The sequence below is a fragment of the Salvelinus alpinus genome, chromosome 4, assembly GCF_045679555.1.
Source record: "Salvelinus alpinus chromosome 4, SLU_Salpinus.1, whole genome shotgun sequence".
In the NCBI taxonomy this organism is placed as follows: Eukaryota; Metazoa; Chordata; class Actinopteri; order Salmoniformes; family Salmonidae; genus Salvelinus; species Salvelinus alpinus.
Window position 1 is genome coordinate 44691113 of NC_092089.1, and position 14437 is coordinate 44705549.

The 14437-nt window shown below is 42.3% G+C and overlaps 1 protein-coding gene across 1 annotated transcript in view; it reads left to right on the plus strand.

Annotated features, from left to right (window-relative positions):
* Nucleotides 1–14437, plus strand: part of LOC139573675 (autophagy protein 5-like) — a 32091-nt gene that overhangs the window by 9777 nt on the left and 7877 nt on the right. The window contains exons 6-7 of the mRNA XM_071397409.1: nt 1201–1295; nt 10408–10525. Coding sequence (XP_071253510.1) covers nt 1201–1295; nt 10408–10525 — 213 coding nt within the window. The remainder of the gene's footprint in view (nt 1–1200; nt 1296–10407; nt 10526–14437) is intronic.

Here is a 14437-nt window from a genome sequence, read left to right on the forward strand (position 1 = left end):
GTCATTGGCAAACTTCAGACGGGCCTGGACATGCGCTGGCTTGAGCAGGAGGAACTTGCGTGCGCTGCAGGATTTTAATCCATGACGGCGTAGTGTGTTACTAATGGTTTTCTTTGAGACTGTGGTCCCAGCTCTCTTCAGGTCATTGACCAGGTCCTGCCGTGTAGTTCTGGGCTGATCCCTCACCTTCCTCATGATCATTGATGCCCCATGAGGTGAGATCTTGCATGGATCCCCAGACCGAGGATGATTGACCGTCATCTTGAACTTCTTCCATTTTCTAATAATTGCGCCAACAGTTGTTGCCTTCTCACCAAGCTGCTTGCCTATTGTCCTGTAGCCCATCCCAGCTTTGTGCAGGTCTACAATTTTATCCCTGATGTCCTTACACAGCTCTCTGGTCTTGGCCATTGTGGAGAGGTTGGAGTCTGTTTGATTGAATGTGTTTTGACAGGTGTCTTTTATACAGGTAACGAGTTCAAACAGGTGCAGTTAATACAGGTAATGAGTGGAGAACAGGAGAGCTTCTTAAAGAAAAACTAACAGGTCTGTGAGAGCCGGAATTCTTACTGGTTGGTAGGTGATCAAATACTTATGTCATGCAATAAAATGCAAATTAATTACTTAAAAATCATACAATGTGATTTTCTGGATTTTTGTTTTAGAATCCGTCTCTCACAGTTGAAGTGTACCTATTATAAAAATTACAGACCTCTACATGCTTTGTAAGTAGGAAAACCTGCAAAATCGGCAGTGTATCAAATACTTGTTCTCCCCACTGTATGTAAGTATTGACTTTTTAGACTCTGTACCCTTGTTTTTCCCCTCTCCTCAACAACTTACACACCCCCAAGCCAACTAGTCAAAACCATGCCACCCACGCTCTCTGAACAGTGTCTTTGCCTCAGCTGCAAAGCTTTTTTCTCTTCTCACTTACCAAAATATACTCTTTTGGAGGATTCCATAACCAAACCAGACCAGAAACAGAGAGAGAAAGAGACAGTTACAACTCCACCCAGAAGAGAAAACAGATCTGAAATATTTCAAAAGCTAAAATTGTGTGAAAGTGAGATACAGGGCAGGGGAGTTAGAAACCAGGAAAGGTTACCAGGGTTTCAGAAGGCTCGTAGAGCTGGTTTAAAAACATTAAAGGAGATGGGGACAGTTTGTATGTAAATGTAGTTGTGTTGTGTTCCTCAGATAAGTTTGACCAGTTCTGGGCCATGAACCGCAAGCTGATGGAATACCCCACAGAGGAGGGAGGCTTCCGCTACATCCCCTTCAGGATATACCTGGTAAATGGGCTAATACGTACCTTTTTGACATCACAGCCAGTGTGACCTGCAGTGCGGCATCACTGGTACTGTTAATAGATGATGTCATCGATGCAATCAAAAGAATACGGCAGATCGCAAATACGGCAATGCATAGTAATGAAAGAATACTCTTTTATCATCTGATAAGCAGATAGAACATGATAGTGCTTTTAGGAATATGAGAAAGCATTAAGTGAATATGAAAATCAGAGTAAAAATGAAACAAAATATGCAGTACACAGAAATATAATGTTACAACTGAAATGTGCAGCACAAACCACTTATCAACACAATCATGAATTAATTGTCACTCCACTGCCTGGTATTATGACGATGCAGTCTAGTACCTGAACTGTCCCGTAGATGGTGCTGTATGACTGACTAGTAAGGCGCTTCATGAATAGGATACCGCCTAGTCCTACGGTTATGATTAAAGTGGGCTGCTGTTGAGCAACTTTTTATTTGTTAGTAAGCTTGTAATTTATTGTGATCCAGTGACAGAAACAACCCTACAGAAGTGCTCAGTTGCAAAAATGTTTCCTGGAGATGTTGAGTGAATAACTTTTTCCCTCCAAAAATTATTTTGTCAAACTCCTTTGATAACAGCAGATAAATCAAACAATCCTCATCTTTTCCCAGATATCACCCACCCATTAAACTACAAATGTGTTAGCCTAATGTTTGTTCTGAGCGTGTGCTTGGCCATCGTTTAGTTTGACTAGTATATAGTTGGATGTGGGCAACTCAAATGAAGCGTTCCCAAACCGTGGGATGCACGCGGGCACAGGTGAATTCCTAAGGGGGATCCCGCGCATCCATGACTCAGATGAAATTCCCTCAAAATGATGAATAAGCACCAGTGTCTCGCCCTGAAGGTCTGGAAAACATTAGGCCATGTGTATCCCATAGTGTAGGAAAACTGTGTGGGGAAACGGCGCGCCTGGAATGGGCATGATTTTACCCAAGACTGCATTCAATAAGCCCTCGGATCAGCTCGACTGGTATATAGCTTTGCCTACCTTATTCCATAGTATTTGAGGCCATCTCTTCTCAACAAGAATAAACAAATGAGTATAGATTGATGTGGAAATTTCTCCAGGGGAATCAGAGTAGGTTGTCAGGGCTTTGCTGCTGTGTTATAACAGATGTCAGCCTTTATGCCCATGAAATCTCTCATCAATGTTTTTACTGGAATGTTACAATCATAAATCTATTCAAAATTAAAGACGACCAAACAGAACAATAAAATATATCATTTAAGTGTTGACTAAAACATATCATTCAAGTGTTGACTAAAACATTATAAAAACGTCTTGGCCTATATTGACTTAGTTGGTAAAGGAAACAAAATGTTACCACAAAATGAGATGATGAATATTTTTTGCAACTTCCAGGAAAATGCGATGTAATGCCTAGTCTTCAATTATAATATTGTGGCCAATTCTGTCACGTGCTTATATGGCTTTCAAAAAAAAAATACAAGCAAAATTAAACAGAAGCTTGGTACTAATTTGCTTTGGGACACAACATTGGAAGTCTCTGTATTAGTTGGACAACCAATACAGACTCCCAATGTTGTGTCCCAAAACTAGGTACATATGTAACTAATTTCACACTTCAACAAATCGTTTTTTATTTTGCCTATAATAAAACGGTTCAACACAATAATAAAACAGTGGTTGTAAAACCACAGACGCACCATGCGCAACAGGACTCCTTGGGTCTAGACAGAAATGTAGTTGTGTACTCCAAAGTTAACTGAACCAACGGCGGACAAAGCTATCCGGGTCCGGATGCAGAAGTCACGATTGATGACTATATTTCAACCTGCAGGCCCCCCTTAATGGCAAATTGCGGTCTTTAGTGTAAATAACGTGCTGCTTTTGATGCAGACAGAATTAATGACAACATTGACTCTAAATAACAGAGCACTCACTTCCCCTAGACTGTGTTCCTTATGGAAAAGGGAAGAGATTTCGAGGGGATGGATTTATCTGTGTCTGTGCGTGTCTTCGCGCCAGTCTTAATCGGCCGCCAGTTTCCCGCTCTAAAAGTGACGCCACTGTGTTACAAAGTGCCAGAGCCACTCAATCTTGCGGAAAGTGAAAATGATAATCCTTCTGGGCAAAAACAGGTTGAATCAACGTTGTTTCCGTGTAATTTCAACCCAAAAGATCAATGTGATGACGTTGAATCATTGTGGAAAACTGATTGGATTTGCAAAAAGTCATTAATGTAAAGGGCATTTCGTATTTTTCTTTCCCAACTTTTAACCTAAATCGAATGACATGGTGAATTTGTTTTTTGAATTTACGTTAGTTGACAACTCAACCAAATGTAAATCAAAACTAGACGTTGAACTGATGTCTGTGCCCAGTGGGATGCTTGTATTATAGACCGGTTACATTGTTTCTCGGCAGGTATGCCTTTTTCTCCTGTGACTAAATGTTTACTCATCAATCGAATGGCAGCCCCACTAACCTTTTTTTATGTTGGTTTTGAGAGGCACCTTCTAGGAAACTAGGTTGATAGTTTCTTAAATGTCTCTAGGGGATGATTTTACAGTGACACATCTGTTTACAAGCCCTGCTTGTGGGTGTTAAGGCAACAGATGTGAAAGCCACTGGGCATACTGTTGCAAGAATTTCTTGCTCACTTATTATGTTACATAACACTCAGAATACCCAGGCCTACAAAATATTCTTCAATATTATTTTTCCCTGTTGTGTGTGTGTGGACTACTGTGGGAGAAATTAGGACAAGCTGGAATAGAATGAATGGAAAGGGAATCAAACCCATGGCATATTGTAGGCTACAGTATAGTGTTAAGCTATAGACCTAGGTGTTATGATTATGATGTTTAAGCTAAACAGATTGGCTCCTCCATGGAGGAGAGGGAGACATCCAATTACATGAGGTAGCCTACATGTATACTGTACATTACATGGTGCCTCAGTGGCTGAGGGAAATGAGAGCTCCAAAAAAATCCCCTTGGAATTTTTATTTACCAGTGGAAGGTCTTGGGCTCATTGGGAAAAGTGGTCAAGCTTTCTCTCCAACTGACCCCCTCAGTGGAGGGGATTTGATTATCTGGGCCGGATGGGAAGAGTTTACACCAGGTGAAAAGTGAATAGCATTCATTTTGTACCGGGCTGGCTCCCGTTCAAAGCCCACGGTGAAGTAGGCTCAAAACAAAAGTGACGTAGCCAAGACTAGATTAAGCATGTGGAGTAATTGCCTTCCCAATGAAATCTAGTTTGAAAATTCAAACATATAATTTATGGAAAAGAGAGAAACTCAGCAAAAAAAGAAACATCCTCTCACTGTCAACTAACTGCGTTTATTTTCAGCAAACTTAACATGTGTAAATATTTGTATGAACATAACAAGATTCAACAACTGAGACATAAACTGAACAAGTTCCACAGACATGTGACTAGCAGAAATGGAATAATGTGTCCCTGAACAAATGTGGGGTCAAAATCAAAAGTAACAGTCAGTATCTGGTGTGGCCACCAGCTGCATTAACTTCTTATGGCTGCAGGGGCAGTATTGAGTAGCTTGGATGAAAGGTGCCAAGAGGTGCCCATAGTAAACTGCCTGCTCCTCAGTCCCAGTTGCTAATATATGCATATTATTATTAGTATTGGATATAAAACACTCTGAAGTTTCTAAAACTGTTTGAATGATGTCTGTGAAAATAACATAACTCATATGGCAGGCAAAAACCTGAGAAAAAATCCAAACAGGAAGTGGGAAATCTGAGGTTGGACGATTTTCAACCAAGCCCCTATTGAATACACAGTGGGATATGGATAAGTTTGCACTTCCTACGGCTTCCACTAGATGTCAACAGTCTGTAGAACCTTGTCTGATGCCTCTACTGTGAAGTGGGGCCGAAGGAGACAGGAATTAGTCAGGTGTATCATGACCTGACCATGCTCTGACCATGCGCGTTCACATGAGAGGGAGCTCTGTTCCATCACAAATCTGAAGTCAATGTAATTCTCCAGTTGGAACGTTACTGAAGATTTATGTTAAAAACATTCTAAAGATTGATTCAATTCTACTGACTGTTACGGAACTTTTTGACATTTTGTCTGCTTTTAGTGAACGCATTTCCAGACTTTGGATTTGTTTACCAAACACGCTAACAAAAATAGCTATTTGCACATAAATAATGGACATTACCGAACAAAACGAACATTTCTTGTGGGAGTCCTGGGAGTGCATTCCGACAAAAATCAGCAAAGGTAAGTGAAGATTTATAATGCTTTTTATGAGTTTTGATGACTGCACAATTTGGCGGGTAACTGTATGGCTTCCTTTTGTGGCTGAACGCTGTTCTCAGATTATTTTATATTGTGCTTTTGCCGTAAAGCTTTTTGAAATCTGACACAGCGTTCGCATTAAGAACAAGTGTATCTTTAATTCTATGTAAAACATGTATCTTTCATCAAAGTTTATGATGAGTATTTATGTTATTTGACGTGGCTCTCTGCAATTTCTCCGGATATTTTGGAGTCATTTCTGAACATGGCGCCAATATAAACTGAAGTTTTTGGATATAAATATGAACTTTATCGAACAAAACATATATGTATTGTGTAACATGAAGTCCTATGAGTGTTATCTGATGAAGATCATCAAAGGTTAGTGATTAATTTCATCTCTATTTCTGCTTTTTGTGATTCCTGTCTTTGGCTGGAAAAATTACTGTGTTTTTCTGTGATTTTGCGGTGACCTAACATAATAGTTTGTGGTGCTTTCACCGTAAAGCCTATTTGAAATCGGACACTTTGGTGGGATTAACAACAAGATTACCTTTAAAATGGTATAAGATACATGTATGTTTGAGGAATTTGAATTATGAGATTTCTGTTGTTTGAATTTGGCACCCTGCACTTTCACTGGCTGTTGTCACATCAACCCGTAAACGAGATTGCAGCCATAAGAATTAAGTACTGCAGTGCATCTCCTCCTCATGGACTGCACCAGATTTGCCACTTCTTGCTGTGAGATGTTACCCCACTCTTCCAACAAGGCACCTGTAAGTTCTCGGACATTTCTGGGGGGAATGGCCCTAGCCCTCACCCTCCGATCCAACAGGTCCCAGACGTGCTCAATGGGATTGAGATCCGGGCTCTTCGCTGGCCATGGCAGAATACTGACATTCCTGTCTTGCAGGAAATCATTCCTGTCTGCAGGAAGGGTACCACATGAGGGAGGAGGATGTCTTCCCTGTAACGCACAGCGTTGAGATTGCCTGCAATGACAACAAGCTCAGTCCAATGATGCTGTGACACACTGACCCAGACCATGACGGACCCTCCACCTCCAAATCGATCCCGCTCCAGAGGACAGGCCTCGATGTAACGCTCATTCCTTCGACGATAAATGAGAATCCGACCATCACCCCTGGTGAGACAAAACCGCGACTCGTCGGTGAAGAGCACTTTTTGCCAGTCCTGTCTGGTCCAGCGACGGTGGGTTTGTGCCCATAGGCGACATTGTTGCCGGTGATGTCTGGTGAGAACCTGCCTTACAACAGGCCTACAAGCCCTCAGTCCAGCCTCTCTCAGCCTATTGCAGACAGTCTGAGCACTGATGGAGGGATTGTGCGTTCCTGGTGTAACTCGGGCAGTTGTTGTTGCCATCCTGTACCTGTCCCGCAGGTGTGATGTTCGGATGTACCGATCCTGTGCAGAAAGTTGTTACACGTGGTCTGCCACTGCGAGGACGATCAGCTGTCCGTCCTGTCTCCCTGTATCTCTGTCTTAGGCTTTCTCACAGTACGGACATTGCAATTTATTGCCCTGGCCACATCTGCAGTCCTCATGCCTCCTTGCAGCATGCCTAAGGCACGTTCACGCATATGAGCAGGGACCCTGGGCATTTTTCTTTTGGTTTTTTTCAGAGTCAGTAGAAAGGCCCCTTTAGTGTCCCTAAGTTTTCATAACTGTGACCTTAATTGCCTACCGTCTGTAAGCGGTTAGTGTCTTAACGACCGTTCCACAGGTGCATGTTCATTAATTGTTTATGGTTCATTGAACAAGCATGGAAAACTGTGTTTAAACCCTTTACAATGAAGATCTGTGAAGTTATTTGGATTTTTACGAATTATCTTTGAAAGACAGGGTCCTGAAAAAGGGACGTTTCTTTTTTGCTGAGTTTATATGTTTCTAGACGATGCACCATGCTGCCTTGTTGACAACATGACCGAGCGGCGCATATTACTGTTCCATTTGAGAAGGGCACTCCTCCCTCCGCTTCTGCCCATTCATGTCACGGGCCAAAAATTATTATTATTATATTGATTTACGTTTGTGCACCTCAGCCACCAGTTTACTGTCAATTAGTCGGATTGAATCCACACCGGCAATTAGGCTATGGGTTGAGTTCCTTTGCTCGCTTCAGTCAGGGAGAGCGAGTCTCTTTTCCCCTGACCTCTCATCGTCGGAGAGTTAATGACGCATCGCTCTTGGGTGTCGCCAGGTGGTACTCTGCTAGCTCTGGTGTCACACAAACTGAAAAGAAAGTGTCTCTGTCCAAGAGTATCGCACTTCTATCCAGGATCAATGGCCCCCTCTTTGTATGGTACCCGGGTCAATTATTCATGGCGGTTTTTAAAAATGCAACGAAGTAGCTGTCACTTATCGCACTCTCTCCACTCCAGCTCCTGGCATAATCCCACACAAACTCTACGCTTCCTGTCGGTGAGTCACTCTTTCTGGTAACCCAAGAGCCAGCTTCGCGCCTTTAGAGTCACCTTCCCTACCTCACGCCCGGCGGTGTTAGTTACCGCTCCGTTACTCGAACCCTCCCTTTGCCGGTTTCCTTTTCACAGCTCCCATGATTAGTTGCTATTGTGTGTCAGACTCGCCGTTTGTCACCCTGTTTGTCACCTCAGAGGCTCCTGGTTTCCCCGAACTGATAGACAAACTGGTTTCCCAGAACTGATAGCAACCCGATCGCCGGTGTCCGTGTACGAACGCCTGATCTTCTGGACCATATCCAGCGAGCGTCACCTTTCTCATGTGCCCTCAGATCAGAGACTGGGTAGCAAGCACCACTTTTAATATTTTAGTAGATGTGTCTGTAGGTGGACTCTTGTCTTCAATAGGTTGTTATCAATAAAACGTCTCAAAACGGTGCAGAGCGTTCGATTTTGCTGCTGGGGGGCAAGGAGACCCCCAGCTCCACTAAAACCATTGACAACTGCATGCCATTTTCAGGGGATTGTTAAATGTTATAACTTCTTGGTTGTATTATCATCACCTCTTGAAGAGCATAGACAGAACTAGACATTTTAGATTATTCCATGCAAATAAATTGCACACATTTAGCTCTGTCAGAGTTATACAGCAAGTAACAGAGTGCTTTTGATGATCATTAAACATCAATTGATCATGTAATTTCAGATGCGTGAGGGTAGCCTATCCATTTGAAATGTAACTAGCTAGCTAACCAAACAACGTGTCATTTAGTTTGCATCATCAGAGATTAGGCTTTTGGAAAGAGCTTGACATCGGCAAGTCCTCGTGCTGGTGAAGTTGTCAGTCAGACTACTGTCATCACTACTATAGATGGCAAGCAAATATAGCCATCTAGTTTGTCTACTGAAAGTTAGCTTGTTACCTAGCCATATTGACGTAATCTGTTATTAGCTAGCCAATTATATTTTTTTACCTCAGTGCCTGTCATGTCTGTCAGCAGCAATCATAATTAAACGCTTAAAAACAATGTTAAAAAGAGGATAATGTTAGCTAACTTCACTAGATAGGTCTACGCTGCAGTTGGAGAGGATAAGTTCTAAGTTTCTACTGGTAGCTTGCAAAGTAAAGATTGTAAACACAGCTAACAGTACATCGGCAAATGCACCCTTTTGTTGATTGACAGGCAGAGCCCACAAAGGATGGGAAAATTAACCTAAACCACTCGTCAGGTATAGTTCACTTTATCACTCAAATATCCAGTTAATGGCGGCCAATATTGAGAGATATCATGAGGCTACCCTCATGTATGAAATGATTAATTGCACCTAACTTTTATCACTGGAGTAGCCTGTGATTGAATCATCAGAGACTTTGGCTTATTTAGTTGTATATTCATTTTGGGCGCAGTTCCCGAGGGCTTTGGTCAGTGCCAGAAATAATCGAGTCATGACTTGTAGCCTAGAATAAGCACTTCATTTTATGTTCTTACATTGGAGCTATTGTGTGGCTTTGTCAAGCTATTGCATAAAAGTACTTGAGTAATAAATTAAGTAACTTATTGCAAACAGGATGCATGCTTTGTAATATTTGTTTTCTGTACAGACTTCTTTTCAATCTGTCATTTGGGTTAGTATTGTGGAGTAACTACAATGTTGTTGATCCATCCTCAGTTTTCTCCTGTCACGGCCATTAAACTCTGTAACTGTTTTAAAATTACCATTGGCCTCATGGTGAAATCCCTGAGCGGTTTCCTTCCTCTCTGGCAACTGAGTTAGGAAGGACGCCTGTATCTTTGTAGTGACTGGGTGTATTGATATACCATCCAAATCCTAATTAATAACTTCACCAGGCTCAAAGGGATATTCAGTGTCAGCTTTTTTCATTTTTACCCATTTTTACCCACCTACCAATAGGTGTCCTACTTTGCAAGGCATTTGAAATCCTCCCTGGTCTTTATGGTTGAATCTGTGCTTGAATTCACTGCTCAACCGAGTGACCTTACATACAATTGTATGTGTGGGGTACAGAGATGGGGTAATCATTACAAAATTAATGTAAACAATATTTTTGCACACAGAGTGAGTCCATGCAACTTATTGTGACTTTTTAAGCACATTTTTACTCCTGAATGTATTTAGGCTCGCCATAACAAAAGGGTTGAATACTTATTGACTCAAGACATTACAGTTGTTAATCTTTAACATTGTGGGGTATTGCATGTAGATCACTGGTACACAATCTCAATTTAATCAATTTTAAATTCAGGCTATAACACAACAAAATGTGGAAAATGTCAAGGGATGTGAATACTTCCCGAAGGCACTGTATGTAATTTATTTGTCATGCTCTGATTCCTCTCCACACTCTCCGTGTAGACGATGAGTGACAGGCCGTTCATCCAGAAGTTGTTTCGCCCCATCTCGCCCGACGGCTACACACACACGCTGGGGGATCTGCTGAAGGAGGTGTACCCCGTGGCCATATCCAACGACGGTACTTACCTACTCATAGACATTGCACTACACTAATTACACCTATACTACATATACCTCTCTTACACACACACACACACACACACACACACACACACACACACACACAAGAGAAAGCAGACCTGTTTCTTCCTCACTGTGCTATCAAAGGGTGCTCTGCATCTCACAGGAAGCCAGAGGATAAAAGACATCAGCCATGTAGGTCTATTTTATTTACACAGTAAAAGAGGACTTTTAGAGATAAAACACGGGAGAGGGTCGAGGAGGGAAAATAGTCGCCCTCATGTGAAAGAGTGAAAAGCAAGGGGGAGGGGAAGAAAATACATAGTGGAATGAGGAGCGGCGCTAGATGTAGAGAAGAGGGAGCGATGGAGAAAGAGAGAGAGAGGCAGCCTAAACAGGTAGTGTCTGGAGGGCTGTGCAGAGGAAGTAGATAAGCAGACAATGGAGCTGTGAGACAGAGGACCTGCAGGAGAATCACCTGCATGGAGCAATGCACCACTACCATTACTTCTGCTCTGTCTGCCTGACTGCCTGCATCTCTTTCTCTCGCTCTCTGTCTGCCTCCCTCACGTCTTGCTCGCTCCTTCTCTCCCACTCTCTCTTGCTTTATCAAGAATCGCTATATTTTCTTTTCATCCCCTTCTTGTACTTATATAATCTCTTTTATCCATTTCTCTCTCTTCTTAATTCCTTCTCTCCTCTCCTCTGAGGAGGGTGGTGGCTTGGCTTGATAAAGGTGAAAGTGCTGCTTTGTCTCCCGTCGTTTGTTGCGTTTCCCTCTCTTCCTCACTGGGTAGATGGGTGTGTGATAGCGGGGGATTATAGCGGTGTGTTTGGATTAGAGGGACTGGGTGGGGTACTCAGGCAGCCTAATGGTGGCATTGTTCACAGACGTATTCTGGGGACCCGATTCCCTGTGAGTACCTATCGGATAAGGACGTCCCAGCACTCGACTCTGTGATGTTTCAAACATCAAACCAAATTTTTTAAAACATTCCCCTCTGTTTTGTCTGGAACCCTTGATGGCCCTTCAAGCACTCCCGAAACACGTCAAACTGAACTAACCCAACGAAACATGTAACCAGGGGTTATATTAACTGGGGATTCCCAGCATATGGCAGCATGATACTCAGATGAGTCGTACTGTTACCGGACCGGACCGACGTTCTTCCACCCACGCAGGAAAATTGGACGTCAGCATCTTATTCTGATTAGCAGTCGGTTGGTCAGCTTTGACGTCTGCGAACGCTTTGTTTTGACCAAGGTATTAGACATGGTTTAACTGGGTTAGAGACAGGAGAGATATGTCTGAACAGTAACACGTTTCTCCCCATGAATGACGCAGGATAAGTTCAGTTGCACAAGCCTCAGAAATAGTTGCCTCGGCGGGTCAAAGCCTTCTGAAAAATCCCCCGTCATGTCCTTTACAAATGTGACATGTTTCTTTTATAAAGAAAAACTGTTTTTGTGGTGATATTTATAATAAGTGGAGAATGCAGAAATCCCCCCGACTGACAAGCCCACGCGCCACCAATAGTCGCCTACTCACCCCTCTTATTGATTTTACTCATTCATGGTACAGCCCACAGAACAAAGGAGTGAAACTATTGGCCAATCCGCCCACACAGAACACCACAGTCAGTATCAATAGCGAATCCAGTCTCTTCTCATCAAACGGGCCGTCTCACTGTTCAGAGAGCGGGGGTGTTCTGGGTTTCAGTGGTTAGTTTGATATGAGGGACGGTGGGTGTGTTAGGTGTTGAGTAGGGGGAGGCAGAAATGAGACAGAGGTCTCCAAGTCAATACCTTATGGTCTGTTTATTGTATACCTGCAAACTCTATTTCCCTGTTCTTTCTTTGAAATGCAGTTGAGGAGTTTATTCATGAAAGAACAAACTACCTAATTGCTGAAGGAAATTACTCTTATGAGACATCATAAGACAAACATGTTTTTCAGATCTAGAGAGATTTATTGATAGATTTATATCTGTCAGTTCCCCCTAACATACACACATTTCTTATTGGCCGGTCAGTGTGTTGGTTGAGTTCTGGTGTAACTGTTTAGTCTTGGCTGGCCTCACTGCAGGGATGAATGGGATTGCGGCCTTCTTAAATTGGACTTGGCTATACTTAAGTAACAAAACATCATGTCTTGACTGTTAGTCGCCGCAATACTCAACCGCAGTGTGTGTTCATGAGTGTGAAAATTTGTCATCTTTTATTTTTATTCAAAATATGGTGGTCAATATTCCTCTTTAGAAATACGTTGTTATGGAGTTATACATACTATTTAGGGAATAGGGTGCCATTTGGGATGCATGCATGGTTGTTATACATTACTATAGTGTTTTGGGATTGGGGCCAATAAAGTTATGTGTTTTGATTAATGCCATTAACATTAATCAAACACAACTTGATTGGCCCCAATCCCAAAACACTATAGTAATGTATAACAACCATGCATGCATCCCAAATGGCACCCTATTCCCTAAATAGTGCACTACTTGTGACAAGAGCCCATAGGTCTCTGGTCAAAAGTAGTGCACTATGACAGGAATAGGGTTCCATTTGGAACACAGTCCATGTTAATGGCTCACAGCAGCATAGTGTGATTCAGATGTGAAAACATCTCTGTCAGTCTTCCTAAGTGCCCTAATATTATGTCACGTTCCAGTAAAACCTAGGGGACCATGCCTTCTGGCCACAGTATAGAAGGATCCATGGGAAATACACAATAGAATTCTATCTAGAGGACTCAAAATTCGTCCACTATGACACAGTGCTTTCACAACGTTTCAGAGGAGAAATACAAATTAATCACCTTGGTCTCCACCCTCTGAAAAAGACATGACAACCATAAGAGGGCCTACCAGACCATACATTCTGTGTGCAGGTATTCAAGCTGTGTATATTTGGGATGAATTTCCCTTGTCATAGTGAGTGTCAGGGGAGCGCCCCACCTCCCCCCACGTGTGCCTGCTACTGTCACCAGTGGCACAGTATGTGGAAGAAAGTGTGATTGCAATATGAATGTCAGTACTTGTGAGTGTATTGATCGTATGTGTGTGATTGTATCTGTGATCATAGACTATACATATAAATTGCTATGTATGGCTGTACTTAGGGCGGCCTAGCGGTTAAGAATGTTGGGCCAGCAACTGAAAGGTCGCTGGTTTAAATCCTAGAGCCAACTAGGTGAAACATCTGACAATGTGCCCTTGAGCAAGGCACATAACCCTAATTGCTCCTGTAAATCGCTCTGGATGAGTGCATCTGCTAAATGACTAAAATGTTAAAATGTACATTGCTGGAACGGCATCATGAACACAGGCCACAATCGGTAATGCAGTCATTGTTTTACTTTCTCAAGAGCGGTAGTTGGTTTAAAGTGGGATCAAGTTATTTCAATGTAATAGGCCTTAATATTAGACTAAGGGAAACTGAGTTAACAAATAACACAAAAAATGTATTCTTATTTAATTTATTGAATTAACAAACTTATGCAACACCCAATTCCCCTGTGTGAAAAAGTAGTTGCCCCCTGGCACTCAATAACTGGTTGTGGCACCTTTAGCTGCAATTACTGCAACCAAATGCTTCCTGTAGTTGATGATCAGTCTCTCACATCGATGGGGAGGAATTTTGGCCCACTCTTGCATGCAGAACTGCTTTAACTCAGCCAAATTTGTGGATTAGGTGTGGAATTTGACTAAGCCATTACAGAACTTCAAATTTGTTTTGCTTTTTAACTATTTCCATGTAGACTTGATTGTGTGTTTTGAATCATTGTCTTGCTGTATGACCCAGCTGCGCTTCAGTTTCAGCTCACAGATGAATAGCCGGACATTCTCCTGTAGAATTCTCTGAGACAGAGCAGAATTCATTGTTCCTTCTATGAAGAGAGGTCGTC